At 54.5% G+C, this 15,137-nt stretch overlaps 1 protein-coding gene and 1 long non-coding RNA gene across 5 annotated transcripts in view; one reads left to right on the forward strand and one right to left on the reverse strand.

The window, feature by feature from the left end:
* Nucleotides 1-13,460, forward strand: part of PPARD (peroxisome proliferator activated receptor delta) — a 69,409-nt gene extending 55,949 nt beyond the window's left edge. For all 4 annotated transcript variants that reach the window (XM_045543565.1, XM_045543566.1, XM_045543568.1 and 1 more), the window contains 5 exons: nt 7,422-7,576; nt 8,333-8,471; nt 9,686-9,888; nt 10,067-10,517; nt 11,254-13,460. In XM_045543565.1, the coding sequence (XP_045399521.1) occupies nt 7,422-7,576; nt 8,333-8,471; nt 9,686-9,888; nt 10,067-10,517; nt 11,254-11,501 (1,196 nt within the window). In that variant the 3' untranslated portion in view covers nt 11,502-13,460. The remainder of the gene's footprint in view (nt 1-7,421; nt 7,577-8,332; nt 8,472-9,685; nt 9,889-10,066; nt 10,518-11,253) is intronic.
* Nucleotides 4,409-8,887, reverse strand: LOC123632850. Its single transcript, XR_006733490.1, has 4 exons — nt 8,303-8,887; nt 7,891-8,039; nt 6,147-6,272; nt 4,409-4,489 (listed from the first exon to the last, which is right to left on the reverse strand). It is a non-coding gene; the product is annotated as an uncharacterized LOC123632850 (long non-coding RNA).
* Nucleotides 13,461-15,137: the final 1,677 nt, after the last annotated feature.

The following is a 15,137-nucleotide window of genomic DNA, read 5'->3' on the forward strand; positions in this document are numbered from 1 at the left end:
GGGCTGTGTCCAGGGCAGAATTTGTCTAGCCACATACACAATGCCGTGTATGAGGTGGTGGTTAATAGATTCCGTTTATCAATAAATGGATGAAATGGAGGTAGAAAGACTTCCTTGTTCAGTGATTGAAATAGGGCTGTTGAACATAATCACCGTGTGTTAAAGCCATAGTGTATAAGAAGTTCCCACAAATTCTACAAGACGAGCCTCCTGACCGAAAAATCGACAGAGTTCACAGTAGGACAGATACCAATGGCCAGGTAACACAGCAGGTTTCTCAGTCTAACCTGGAGATCAGAGAGGGCATCTCAAGATGCGTTGTCCTTTCCCCTGTCAGATTGGCAGAGAGGACCATGTGGTCATTGTTGGCCAGAGACAAGGACATGGTCCTCCCACCAGCAAGGGTGGAAGGGCAGCGCCGACCGACACTTTTTAGTGTGCGTGGTTTATACCCTGCAGCTCCACTTCTGGGCATGTATCCTGTGTAAACAACACTTGCTCGGCAAGCGCAGAGATTTCCACACCAGCTTCTTACTGCAGCACTGCTCATGAGAGTAAAGAATAGGAAAGCGCCCGTCCGTGGGGCATTGGCTGTGTAAACTGTGGTAAAGCCTCTCAGTGGAACACTCTGAGTCACTGAGGATGAGGCCAGTCTGTGTGTGTTAAATATGTTCCTGACAAACTGGGGGTCCCGTTGTTTACAAATCCTGTATCATAGAAGGTGCCAGAAGGTCTTACAGCAAAGGACTTGTGGGGCTAACTCTGAGGAGCAGCATCGTGGATAACGAAGATCTGTCATAAGATGCTGCACACTCCCCGGGTTTTGAGCCTGGGGCCCCATGAAGCATGACTCACACGTCTCTTCACCTTGGGAGCCACAAGAACTATTTTCAAGTTGCATATAACTCAGGCACAGAAAATAAAAAAATAACAAATTTTTCACTAAATTGGAAAGGATTGTTTTATTTATTTATTTTTATTTATTTATTTATTTTTTTTGAGACAGAGTCTCACTTCGTTGCCCGGGCTAGAGTGAGTGCCGTGGCATCAGCCTAGCTCACAGCAACCTCAAACTCCTGGGCTGAAGCGATCCTCCTGCCTCAGCCTCCCGAGTGGCTGGGACTACAGGCATGCACCACCATGCCTGGCTAATTTTTTGCATATATATATTTTTAGTTGTCCAGATAATTTATTTCTATTTTTAGTAGAGACGAGGTCTCGCTCTTGCTCAGGCTGGTCTCGAACACCCGACCTCGAGCAATCCACCTGCCTCGGCCTCCCAGAGTGCTAGGATTACAGGCGTGAGCCACCATGCCCGGCCAGGATTGTTTTATTTTTGAAGTTTTTATTCTATTTTCATAATAAAACACCATGGCCCCAAGGAAAAAAATTTTTTTTCTAGTGTGGCAGTCAATGTATTAAAAAGCAACTACATTGCTTTTTCTTAGAGGTTAAAATTAATCTTTTTTAAAAGAGTTGGGGGAGCTGGCAGGTGAGGGGCTCTGGTGACAGCCCATCCTGTGTTGGAGGCAGAGGCTTTGAGATCACACACAGCAGGGCAGGAACCCCAGGCCCTCTGTTGCGAGCCGGGGCCCCGCCAGTGCCTTCGCTTCTCCAGGTCTCAGTCTCCTCACCTTTCGGGGCTGTGTCCTGCCTACCTTGGGGCCCAGACAGGTGAGAGTCAGTGATGGCATCTAACACACCACAGATCCCAGCACCTGCTGGTTCCCTGCCTCACCCCCAGGAGCTGTGACTTTGGCCTCCAGAGTCTCCTCAGGGACCCATAAGGACAGGGTACAGCCTCGAGCCCCGAAACAGCAAGAAGGCTCCACGGTTGCTGTACCTCTGACCTCCGGCAGTTCCGCACTGTCCATGCCAACACCTCCTCCTCACCCGCACGTGCCCAGGCAGGCCTTACCATTAGCACTCCGCACCTGGGAAACTGAGGTGACAGAAACTCATTTGCCTGGGGCTCGCCAGCTGGGTAAAGGGGCAGCTGGAGCCACGGCTCACACCCCATCCCGTCCTCATTCCCTCCTGCTTTAGTGACATCCATGCCAATCACACCTGAGAAAGAAGAAGATACAGTGTCCTTCTTCCTGGCCTCAGCGCCGCCTCTCACTCAGTGAGCGCTTGGCGAGCATCCGGGCTGGGCCTGGCACTGGGCCAGGGGTCGCTGTTCAGTGGTGGACAAGGCTGAGTGCCTGACCTTGGAGCCCACAGGCCAGGGGAACAGGACAGCAGCAGAAGGGAGGCTGCTTGGTAACCCAGCCCCAGATCCCTGCAGAATTTGCTCTGACTTCAGAAGCTTCAGGGTGCTGGTTTGCCGGTGGGCTCTGCCAGTAAAGTAAGTAGACGGGTCTGGTGCCTCCTGGCTGCCCTCACAGCCATGACAACCGCAGACCTCCAGCATGGAGACTAGATATGCAGGAGCGCTCTCGACCACACGTAAATTATGCAAGAAAGGTCAATAGTGTCTATTTGCTGAGCTTGTAATCAAAGATGGTGAAACTGATACTTAACTCTCTGGGTGACAGTGCTGGTGTTTACACAAAGTCCAAACATTCGGATCATGACGCAGTGTTCTCCTTAGCAGTGACCGTGTCATGTCATTGTTTATCATAATAACGTTATTGATCAGTAGTAATGAGCATGTATTTTATATATATACATATATATGTATATATATATATGGGTAGTAGTAGAGCATGGTGGTTAAGAGCTCAGCTTCAGGAGCTGGATGGTTCTAGGTCATAATTCTTACTCTTTTACTATTAGGGTTCTCCAGAGAAACAGAACAAACAAGCGGTGTGTGTTTAAGTGTATATATAGAGAGATGTTTTTAAGGAATTGGCTCACACAATTATAGGGGTGTCAAGTCCAAATTCTGCAAAGCATGCAGGCTGGCAGGCAGGCTGGAGACCCAGGGAAGTTGATGTTGCAGCCAAAATCCAAAGACTGTCTAGGGGGTAGCATCCCATCTTCCTTGGGGTCGGGGGTGGAGTGGGGCTCACTCTTTTTTCTTAAGGCCTCCAACTATTGGATGAGGCTTACACACATTATGGAGGGTGATCTGCTTTACAGCAAGTCTAACTGATTTAAATGTCATCACATCTAAAAAAATACCTTCTTAGCAACATCTAGACTGGTGTTTGACCGAAAACTGGGTACCATGGCCTAGTCAAGTTGACACATAAAACCACCACAGCCACTGTCATCAAGTTACTTAAACTTCTGAGCCTCAGCTTCCTCACCTATAAAGTAAGGGAATGAAGACCTCCTTGAAGGTTTGTTCTGAGGTTTACATGAGATTAATGGAAGTAGAGTGCCTGGCGCACAGTAAGCGTGCAGTGAAAAGAAGGTGTTATTGGACAAACACGAAGCCTGGTTTAGCTTCAAGTCCCAGTTCTACCAGGTGTTAAGCAGGTGGCCTTGGGTGGATCCATTAACTTCACCGAGCCTCAATTTCCTTCAGATGGTGGTAATCACTGTCTTCCAAGGTGAAAATGAAATGATGCACATATAAAGACACTGACATACTTGGCATTCAGTAGGGGCCTGATAAATGCTGGCCCTTTCCCCTTCCCTTCCTGGTGAAGGGAGGCCCTTGGAAGATGTTTGGGAGGCCGGGTGGGCAGGCCAGCAGGGTGGGGCTCAAGAGGACATTCAGAAGCAGGGCTCAGGGCCCGGAGGATGGCCCATCAGGTGAGCAGGTGCATTTCCTGAGGGCATGGCAGGGAGGTAGAAGGGAGGAAGGGCTAGGCTCGGTGAGAGACCCTGCATCGGGCTGCAGGGAGAGCAGCCATGCAGGCGGACGGCCCTGGGCCCTTCTCCCACTAGCACACTTGAGGGCACCGCGGCAGGGACTCCCACTGGTGGGAAGGGCCTCCTGGGACCCCAGCCTCCCACTTGATCAGGACTCCTGCTTGCTCCTCCTCTGACCAGCAGGTCATGGGGTGGGGGGGTTGGCACCTTCAGAACCTGGTACCTACAATGGGGAGAATTCTGCCATCATTACTTTTGGGTAGGTTGTGATGGGGATTTGGGGATAAACCCTTAAGCCAAGTGGTCAACCAGGAAGAAACAGAACCTTTATCTCTGGAAAATCCACCCACAAACTACTACCATGTCAGTATCCCCAATATACTTATTTGTGGTCTCTTATTCCCCTCAAATAGGGGAGGGGATGCACGTTCCCCATTACCCTGCCACTGTGAGTCCTTGCAGGGGCCTCCCTGAATGCTCCCAAGTTAGGCAGCTTACACCTGTTTACCACTTGAGGGTGGGACTTCCCCCAAGGGCCCCCCATTGCCCTGGGCCTGTTTCTTCCCAGCCCACTTAGCAACTAACTCCCAACTGGGACCCCTCTGGGACACTTGCCCTGAGTCTCTCTTCACAGTCCAGAGCTCTGTGTACCTCTAGTGGCCAGTGGGGTTCAGGCATCTTGGCTTTTTCCAGGGCTTCCAGAGGTGCCAACACACCTGGGGCACTGGCCAGCAGCAGGACAGGAGAGGCAAGAGGAGAGTAGGTCTTGTTCCAGGGGCTCTCCTGGCCTCACATGCACAGATCCCCACCACCACCACCACACTGGGTGTCTGTGAGGCCGTTGGGGAAGAGGGATACACAGCCAGGAGAAGGGAGAAGCATGGTACCTACCTGGGGGACGCACAGCTCGGAAACTGCAGAATTGCAGCTTCCTAATAAGCATCATCCTAACAGCTGATATTTATACAGCACTTCCAAGTTTGAAGAGCTCTCTCTGTATCAACTCCTCTACTTTTCACCATGAGTCTCTGAGATTCTGTTACCTTCTCCATTTTCCAGAGGAGGAAGCTGAGGCCCAGAGGCCAGAGCTAGGATTTGAGCACAGGACACATGGCTCTTACCTCAGGACCACTAGCTAGGAAATGGTGGAGCCAAGATTTGAACTCAGGCCATGTAGCTCCTGAGTCATGTTCTCACCCACTGTGCCTGCTGTTTGTGAGCACCTGGAAGCCAACTTGGAAGCTGTCCAGAGTGTTCACCTTTCTTTGAGCCCAGAGAGAGGGTTGGTCACCTTCCCGGACAGCCACTTGCACAGATGATGGCTCCTTCTAAAACCCTGCACCACTTACTTGCCCCTTCCCTGGCGTGGCCACACTCTATCTTGCATTCTAGTTTTCTTATTTCTTTCTTATCTCAGCTGTTTGAGGGCAGAGTCTGGGTCCTGCCCTGCACATGGCAGGCGCTCATCAGATGTCTGTTGAATAAACAGAGAGGCTGGCATTGCCACATGCAGCGCCAACACCAGCCAAATGACCAGACACCTGCCGACCTTCCAGGGCCGTGAGGGAGAGCCAGGAAGACACCACCAGGACATATGGCTACTCTGAGGAGATTGGCCGCTGACTCAGCGGTGGTGGTGGGCTCCGAGATCCACAGGGAGCGTGAGCAGAGATATGCTGAGTCTAGCAGAGGAAGCAGACATGCAAGCCACAAAAACAACACTGATTACCAGAAGTGCCACGAAGCCAACACGCGCACAGACTGCTGGGGTTAAAGGAGGAAGTTCAGGAACCCCTCCCCCCACCCACCGCCCGCTGCCCCAGCATCTGTGCAGGTCTCCACAAAGGGTTTCTGTTACATGGCATCTCATTTTCTCCCAACAACTGGTGCTGTGGGTTTTACTGACCCTGTTATAATGCCTCCAGGAGTGGCAGGGCCTGCCCAGCCCCACCAGCCAGTTGGTGCTGAGGCCAGGACACCCGGGCAGCTTGTGGACCGCTGACTGTGCAGGGCCACTGCGTGCCCGCAACATGCCCTGCACCCGCACGGTTCTCGGTGCTGGACCACGGCAGTGCCCCGCTGGACACAGTTCCTGTCCTTGTGGCTCTTACGTCTAGTAGATGGTGCCCAACAATGTGCAGACACACACATAGCATGTGCCAGATGGTGACAAAGGCTACTGAGAAGGCCAGAGTGGTTTCGCCTTCCCAGAGCACAGCCTTCCCCTCTCAGGCCCAGGAGATCTAGGGGAGCCTAGGTCTCCCCGTCTGTGAGCCGAGGGGGCCAGTTTTGCTCCCTGGAACGACTGAAGTTGGGAGCTAAGGTGCCGGGACAGGACAGGATGTTTTAGAACCAGAAACTTGTATCACCCCTAAACTCACCAGCCAGGAGGGGAACAGACCACTGGGTCCTCTGCCGCAGTCGGGTGCTACTTGTGCCCTGCTCCTCCTGTGGCCAGGAGGGCGAAGGGAGGTTTCCTGCTGCTACTCCTGTGACCCAAAGGGGACCTGGAGGAACAGGGAGAGAAGAGTGGGGGAGGGATGGAGCGCACTCTGGTCAGTAGGGGTGGTGGTTACTACCGTGGTGGGGAAGTCAGGTCATTTGGCCCGTGCTGTAGAGAGGTAGTGCAGCAGGCCTGGAAAACGCTAGTCTGGGTCCATTGCCGTGCCCTGGTCTCCTAAGGTGCCCTCCTGTTGGAAGCGGCTGATTCTCCGGTGTGGGGATCTGGCACCTGCCCAGTCATCAGAGAGGAGTGCGGAGATGGAAGGCCGTCCCAGCAGAGGCAGGACAGACAGCACGTGGGGTCGTGAGACTGGCACTCTGGCACTGGACTGGAAGCGAGGAGACCAAGGTTCAGTCAGGCCCCCTTTCCAAGGGGAAGAGCTCATTTCTGAGTGTCCAAAGGAGAGATTCAGAAGGGAATCCTAGCAGTGCTTTCTAAGTCATATGATAGCACGTATGTCCTGCGGTCATAGCCATAACCAACTGCTTTCCTTGCCGATATTCTAACACCATGGTTCAAACATTTAGTATTTAATAGAAAAAACTTGGAGAAATTCAGTGTGATGCTCAGTCAATGACTGATACCTGTACTCTTTCTACTCAAGCGAGAAGTTTCATGAGAATTTGTGCTGCTTGAGAGGTCTTTTGCTGTATTCCCGGAGTCCATGCAAGAATAGGACTTCCTGCAGGGGGTGGGGGGTGCAGAGGTCTGCACTTCTGCAATTTCCACAAAACACATTTCACACAACTCCTATTGGGCTCACACGGTGGCAACCTCGAAACCAGGGTAGCTGCTTCCCAGGACTGTCCAAAGATTCTGTCTGCTTCGGCCCTCCTGCTCCCCTCCTCCCAAACCACAGCCAGCCCCCACGCCCTCCTCCCATCGCCGAGTTCAGCCCAGGAAGGCTCTGGCAGCCCAGCTAGTAATGGCTGCCGTGTATTGGACGTCTGCTGTGTGTCAAAGCATTTTTGGAGACTCTTTGCCTATCCTCCCAGAGAAGCTGTCATTAACCGCATGTCCTAGGTGAAGAAACTGGTCCTCAGAAAGGCTGACTCCCCAAGGCCACACAGCTCTTACGTGGCGGAGCCTAGAGCTGTGGGGCCCTTCCCAGGCCTAGCAGAGTGTGACGCCGCCCTCCGTCGTGTGTCCGCAGACCTCTCCCAGAGCTCCTCACCACCCTCGCTGCTGGACCAGCTGCAGATGGGCTGTGACGGGGCCTCGAGTGGCAGCCTCAACGTGGAGTGCCGGGTGTGCGGGGACAAGGCCTCAGGTTTCCACTATGGTGTTCATGCATGTGAGGGGTGCAAGGTACGGACTGTGGGCGGGGGCTGGTCACTGGGGGTCATGGTCCCATGGGGAGTTGACCTGCCACAAGGGCCTTGCCCAGCCAGGGCTGGGCCCTGACAGCACCCACTGTGGAATTCCTGCCCAGGAGGCAGCCAGGCCCTTGAGCCTGTCCCAGGCCTCAGCTGTGGGCGCTGCAGGACAGGAGGGGTTCCCTTGTCAGGCCTGCCCTGCTGTGCACTCACTTGGGCTCTGTGGGCAGCTGGCGCCCCCTGGGGACCAGGCTCCAGAAGGCAGGCAGGATAGAACCAGGGTCTTGGGCTGAGCCGTCTTCCTACCTGAGGTCAGTCTCCTGTGTCTCAAGGCTTGAAGGGGGCTCTTTGAGAAAAAAGGAAACGTGGCATTTCCTTTTCCAGTGATCCTTCTGGGTCCTTCCTCCTAACTTCACACCATCAAAATTTCACAAATTGTTTTATTAAACCACCACCTAGAAAATACACAGAACCAAATACATTTATGAATAAATCAAGTTTTATGTTACCAAACTAACAAGAAACTTTAAGACTTCTTTAGGCATTTGAAATAAATAATTTAAAGATTATTTAAATTATTTTAGAAGTTTTAGAGTTATTTACTTCTCCATCTCTGCTCCAAAAAATTCCCCACTATTTCCAAATTTCAGGAATTATTACATCTTTGTGATAATGAGGCCCTTGGGCATGACCCAGCAGGCAGAGCAGGATTCCCAACCTCTCTCCTCGCCTGTCCTCGGTCCCTCAGGGCTTCTTCCGTCGGACGATCCGCATGAAGCTGGAGTATGAGAAGTGTGAGCGGAGCTGCAAGATCCAGAAGAAGAACCGCAACAAGTGCCAGTACTGCCGCTTCCAGAAATGCCTGGCACTGGGCATGTCACACAACGGTGAGAGTGACCAGGGCAAGTCGCACGGGTGCTGGCTTCACGCAGCCTGAAAGCAGGTTCAGGGAGGACCCAGTGCAGCCCGGAGTGGGCAGCCTTAGAGCGGTGCCTGGCACCCAGTAAGCACTGGGTGTCTTCTGTTGACTTTGCTGATCTGGACCCTGGGTCTTGGAGCCTAAGACCTGCCGCTTCCCCAGACTGCCCAGCATCCACCGGGGGCCCCAGGCTCAGGCAGTCACTAGTAAGTGACCACATGTCAGTTGCCAGGAGCTAGGCAGGAGTTTCTTAGAGGCCAGCCACTCCCAGGGGACAGAGCCTTCTCTGCCCTGTGCTCCAGGCCTCCCAGAGTCTTGTCTTCAGACCCCTAGGGTAGGATATTGCAAAGCCCACTCACCCCCTCTGTACTCCTCTGGGTTGGACCCAGAGAATAGGGAAGAGCCTCTTGTTTAATTATTTCTATGGATGGGTCAGCTGCCTGGCCAAACTTTGAACCAGAGATGCCTTAACTGTCCTGTATCTTAGAGGGTGGCAGGACCCAAGCCCCCTTCATCTGTGGCTCTTCCTGGCTGATGGGGACTGGCGGATCTGGGGTTAGATCCTTCCCCTTCAGTCTGTGTCTGCCCTGACCCCATTGCTTGGGTGGCTTCAAGGGATTTCCTAGGAAATCGCAGGGCTGACTGAATCCTTCCCCTCGCTCCTACGCTGAGAGAAGCCACATTCATATCCTGCTCTCTTACTATTCTTGACAATTTTGAGTACTTACTATGTGAGTACTCTTGTGTAATTATTCCAACCACCCTGTAAGTTTTAAGGAATATTAGCCTCATTTTTCTGATTAAAAAAAGAAAGGTGAAATAGCCTGTCCAAAGCCACGCAGCTAGTAAGCTGCTGAGCTAGAACTCGGCACAGGCCTTTGTCACCCAATACTGTCATCCCAACCTCCACACTGCACTGCCTCTCAGCCAGAGTAGCTCAGTCACTTAATTAGGCCCTGTGTGCTGGGCACTGTGAACCAGACAGACAAAATCCATGCCCTGGTGGAGCTTGCATTCTGGAGGGGCCAGCCCAGCAGTCCCACCTTGCTGACTCTAGAGCTTCTGAGGACCCTGGGCTCAAGAAGGATATGTCCGCCTTTGCCCCTGCACCTGTAGGGGGATGGGAAGTTTAGAGGTGCTGGCCCCTGCCTGGGCTCCTTGACTGTCCTGCTCCCTGTGCAGCCATCCGCTTTGGCCGGATGCCGGAGGCTGAGAAGAGGAAGCTGGTGGCGGGGCTGACGGCAAGCGAGGGGAGCCAGCACAACCCCCAGGTGGCTGACCTGAAGGCCTTCTCTAAGCACATCTACAACGCCTACCTGAAAAACTTCAACATGACCAAAAAGAAGGCCCGCAGCATCCTCACTGGCAAAGCCAGCCACACGGCGGTGAGTGTCACTGCTTGGCCTGGCAGCATCCTGGGCTCTGGGCCCTGCTGCTACCTGCCTGACTCGGGGGACAGCCAGGCCTCCTCCCTCCCCTGACTTCATGGTACAGGCAGGAGCTGTGGGGAGCACAGGGCGGGGGTCCCCTGAGGCCTCACCTCTAACAGGGCCTGATTTTCAGCCCTTTGTGATCCACGACATCGAGACATTGTGGCAGGCAGAGAAGGGCCTTGTGTGGAAGCAGCTGGTGAATGGCCTGCCCCCCTACAAGGAGATCAGCGTGCACGTCTTCTACCGCTGCCAGTGCACCACGGTGGAGACCGTGCGGGAGCTCACCGAGTTCGCCAAGAGCATCCCCAGCTTCAGCAGCCTCTTCCTCAACGATCAGGTGACCCTTCTCAAGTACGGCGTGCACGAGGCCATCTTTGCCATGCTGGCCTCCATTGTCAACAAGGATGGGCTGCTGGTGGCCAACGGCAGTGGCTTTGTTACTCGTGAGTTCCTGCGAAGCCTCCGCAAGCCCTTTGGTGACATTATTGAGCCCAAGTTCGAGTTTGCTGTCAAGTTCAATGCCCTGGAACTTGACGACAGTGACCTGGCCCTGTTCATTGCAGCCATCATTCTGTGCGGAGGTGAGTGAGGGGGGCAGGTGGGCCCCCCTGGGGCTTGGCCTCGCTGCAGGGCATCAGGCCTGAGTCCAGGCAGCATGAGGACGTGTCCACGTGGTGACAGCAGTGGCACATTCAGGGAACTGCCTGAACACACAGGATCAGCTCCATCTCATTACGTCAACAGATGGAGGCAGCGATAGAAAAACACCGCAGAGAAATAGGCCCGCTAAATGGGGCTATCTCTGAGTAGTAGAGAAATTTTCGATATTTTCCCATGCATTTTTCAGTTCTAACATAATACAATAATAACCATGCTAACTAACAGTGGCACAGGGACTGTTCTAGTTCCTTTTCATCACTTATAACTCGTTCGATCCTCACAACCACCTTGTAGAAGAGGTGCTTTTACTGTCCCCGTTTTACAGATGAGGAGACTGGAGCCCAGAGAAGCCAAGCGGCCTGCCCGTGGCCTCACCACAGTCTGTGGTAGCCACAGGATTTGAGTCCAGGTGTCAAGTCTCTTAACTACGATAACATGCTGCCTACTCTGGGGGAGGGGACTACTGGCAAAATACAAAAGAAGTGGGCCAAGACCAGGGGCAAAGGGACCAGAACACTCTGGAGCCATCACTGACAGGACAGGGCTCTGTCACAGCCAAGGAGGCCTGCTGTCCCGTGGGCCAAGTCACCATGCAGGGTGGGGGGAGGGGAGCTCCTCCACCTCTCTGAGCCCCTCACCTGCCCTGTGTCCCCGCAGACCGGCCAGGCCTCATGAACGTGCCCCAGGTAGAGGCCATCCAGGACACCATCCTGCGAGCCCTCGAGTTCCACCTGCAGGCCAACCACCCCGACGCCCAGTACCTCTTCCCCAAGCTGCTGCAGAAGATGGCTGACCTGCGGCAGCTGGTCACCGAGCACGCCCAGCTGATGCAGCGCATCAAGAAGACCGAGACCGAGACCTCGCTGCACCCCCTGCTCCAGGAGATCTACAAGGACATGTACTGAGGGGCGGTGCCCAGGCCTCCCTGCAGGCTCCAATGGGGCCAGCGTGGAAGGGCCCCATGTGACTTTTCCGTTGACCAGCCCACGAGCACACGGCCCGGCCTGGAGCAGCGGAACCACGGACTCATGCCCAGACACACGCTGCCTCTGGCTCCCTGTGCTCCTCCCTCTCCCTTCGTCACCCAACTCTTCCTGTCTTTGTGGTTTCTCTTTCTCACTTCCTCTTTCTCGTCTAATTTCCCTTGTTCTTTTTCTTCCCTTCTCTATAGGTTTCCATCTTCCTTCTTCCCATGCCCTCCCTTTCTCTGTCCCCACCCCCATGTCTGTCCCTGTTCCTCATTCTGTGGAACAGTTTGTATTATTTCACCAGCAGCATAGAACGGGACCTCTGCTTTCGCACACCTTTTCCCCAGGAGAAGGGAGTGGGGCCGCCATCTGCCCTGTCACTGCACCTGCAGCTTAGGGCCTCATTTCTGTCTCCTGTCTGCAGAGCAAAAGACTTGAGCCATCCAAAGAAACACTAAGCTCCCTGGGCCTGGCTTCCCTGGGAAGCTGAACATGGCCTGGACTAATGGCAGCAGCCTAGTCATGGGCCCCTGCCGTGGAGGACAGTGGGCAGGGGGCCTAGGCTGAGAGCCAACACCTCCCCCAGATTGTCACTGGCCCTCTGAGGCTGCCCCCGCCCCCCGCCCGACCCAACCAGCCCTACTGTAGCAGCACCCCCAGCCCTGCTGACACCTAGCATCCTTCCCTTCTTCACACTGGTTTTCCAGGCCAGTGTCCCTGATGGCCCCTGCGCTGGCCGCTGCGGGGCAGCCCCCTGGCCTGGAAGGAGGCAGGATTCCCTCCAGGTGGGGAGACCCCATGCCCCTGTTGAAGAAGAGCAAGTCTCAAGGGAGGAAGGTGGAGGTTGGTGGTTGGAGGGAAGCAGCAGACTTAAATCTGCCCCCAGGACTGGGATCGTGAGTCCTGGGGTGACAGCCAGGGAGAGCTTGGGGCAGGCCCTCCATGCGACCCTCTTCTCTAGCCAGCTCAGCTGAAGATCAGACACCCCCCCCCACTCCCTAGAGCTGCGCCTTCAGACTCCAGCCCACACCACAAGCACTGAAATCACTTTACCTGCAGGTTCTGTGCCCCCCCCTTCCCCGAGGCAAGTGAGTGTCCAGAGAGGCCTGCAGGTGGGCAGGCAGAGCTGTGCCCCTCTGCCCAGGGCTGGGCCGTATCTCTGGGTGGGCATAGGTGTCCTGTTGAGTCACCTGGCACCCACTCACTGCTGCCAGGGATAAACTGATCCTGTTCATTCCGACATCCTTTGTCCCCACAGCTCTGCTGCCCGCCCCTTCCCCTATATTCAGCCCGGCTGGTCACCTGAAATTCTTCCTACACAGTCTCTGGTGACCAGGGACCTTGCCAAGTGCAGTCCCACAGCTAGGCCCCTGTCCTCGCCTGCTCCCAGGTGGAGGTGCGCTCGCCTCCACAACCTGGAGTGCCATGTCTGAGCCTACCCATGCTGCAGGGTGAGGGACTGGCTAGGGACTCAGAGCAAGGTGGTGGAGACCTGGGCCCTGTCTGTTGTTCCTTCTTCCCCAGGAGCCGTTCCATCTGACTGCAGTTCTGGGGGGAAATGCCCTGCGTCTGCCCCTCCAGCGCTGTGGCCTTCCATGGCCCAGGATCACACTCTCCTGGCACAGTCCTTCCCTCTGCCCCCACCTGGCCGACCAGGGCTTTGGGTTAGGGGTGCCTCCTTCCGGGGGGGCTGTGAAGGGAGAGCTGCTGTGCCTGCCCTCCCCTCCCCACCCAGGTCTGGTGCTGAGGATACAGCTCTTCTCAGTGTCTGAACAATCTCCAAAATTGAAATGTATATTTTTGCTAGGAGCCCCAGCTTCCTGTGTTTTTAATATAAATAGTGTATACAGACTGACGAGACTTTAAATAAATGGGAATTAAATATTTAAGAGTTGACTTTAGGCTGACTCAGTCCTTTGCATGTTCTTCCTGGGGCTGATTGGATCCCTCCCCACCACATCAGTGCACGGAGGGAACCGGGCTGGGCAGGGGAGCCTCTGGGGTCCTGCGTGTCCCTCCCCTCACCTGCTCTGCTCCCGGCGTGGCAGCCGGCAGGGGCTGTGGAGGACTGAGAAGGTGCCATCCCTACCTACCCTGCAGAGAGAATTCGAGGGATGAGGGGAGAAGGGACGCGCATGCTCAGAAAAGGCTGTGTGGTGCCCTGGCGCTCATCGGGCGGAGTGCGCCGGGGTCTGGGAGGGACACGGCGGCCCCTGGAGGCGGCAGCGTGCACTGGGCAGGCCTTGCACGGTACGCAGGACTCAAACACCAGAGCCAGCTTGTCACCCCCACAAGAGGTCAGGGCTTTCCTCTCCTTAGCTGACACCCCGGTGTCCTTTACTTTCAGGGCTGCCACCTTCACAGGCTCCTCTGAGCCCAGCCCCGGCCGCAAGGGTTTGTCTGCAGTGTGAGGCCAGGTCAGGGTACGTAATGGGGTGCGTGTTTGTCTAGCCAGGAAAACAAAACCTGCTAAATATTTCCAAGTGGGGAATTTACTCCAGGGAATTGTTACAAAAGCATTGAAAGTACTGAAAGATCAATGGGGGGGAACTGAGGTCATCAGGAGCTGAGCAAGTGCAGGAAGCCCATCTCGCTTCCAGGGCTGGATGGGCAAATAGTGTCATTCAGGGGCCACCGTGCCGGAACATGCACTGACATGCAGAAACCCAGGAGCCTGAAATCACCTCTGCCTTGACTGCAGAGCCAGAGTTGACAAAGCGACCGTGCGTAAGGGGCTGCTGGGGTGCCCGCGGCCACCACCGCTGCTGCCCCGACCCTGCCGTTTGAGCAAGAAGCCGCAGCCCAAATTCAGCGGCTCCTGCTGTGGGTGGGGGTGGAGTCTTTTCTTCTCTTTCGCCTAAAGCTCGTCTGTCGCCTAAACCTCTTGTTGCAAGGTGTGGGGACTAACTACAGCAGTCCAGGAGGTGCAGTTTGCAGACTCCTGGCCCCTGCAGTACAGAGGAGCATACGGAAGGGTTGGAAATGAGCCAAGAGCCAGCGGGCAAACCACTAGCACAAGTACAAATACCAGCCCCAAGGCGAGGGACCCCAGGCGGGCTCACAGCTTAAGGTGATGGCCACACATGACACTTGCCTCCCTGTTTTCTCTCTTTGCTGGTCAGCTGGGCAGAGCAATCTGAACTCCCAGGTCCTATGTGGTTCATCCCAGCCAGATGACTGCCCCAGGGGAACAGGAGGAAAAGAGGAGGAAGCAGAGAAGCAATGCTTGGAACAGGGGGCATCTCTGATACTGGGAGCCATGCTTGTGATGAAATCTTCTGGTTTACTTGGTTTATTTTTCTCATCTCCCTGTCCTTTCCCACACCATCAAATGGGAGAAAAACAGTCAAAGGCTATGTCTCAGTTAAAGGCCCGTCCTCTCCCCAGCACTGAAGAGGTAAGAATATAGGATATCAAATAACTATTTAATAGATCTCACTCAGTGCAGACAGCTGAAGCTAAGGACCAGTTTTCAGTTGTTACCTGGCTTCTGCAAAGGACATCATGTCACCCTCGCGCCTGTTATTACTATCACTAATTGCTATTCTTTATTAAGCAGCCATTGTGTGCCAT

Source organism: Lemur catta, chromosome 2 (genome assembly GCF_020740605.2).
Source record: "Lemur catta isolate mLemCat1 chromosome 2, mLemCat1.pri, whole genome shotgun sequence".
Classification (NCBI taxonomy): Eukaryota; Metazoa; Chordata; class Mammalia; order Primates; family Lemuridae; genus Lemur; species Lemur catta.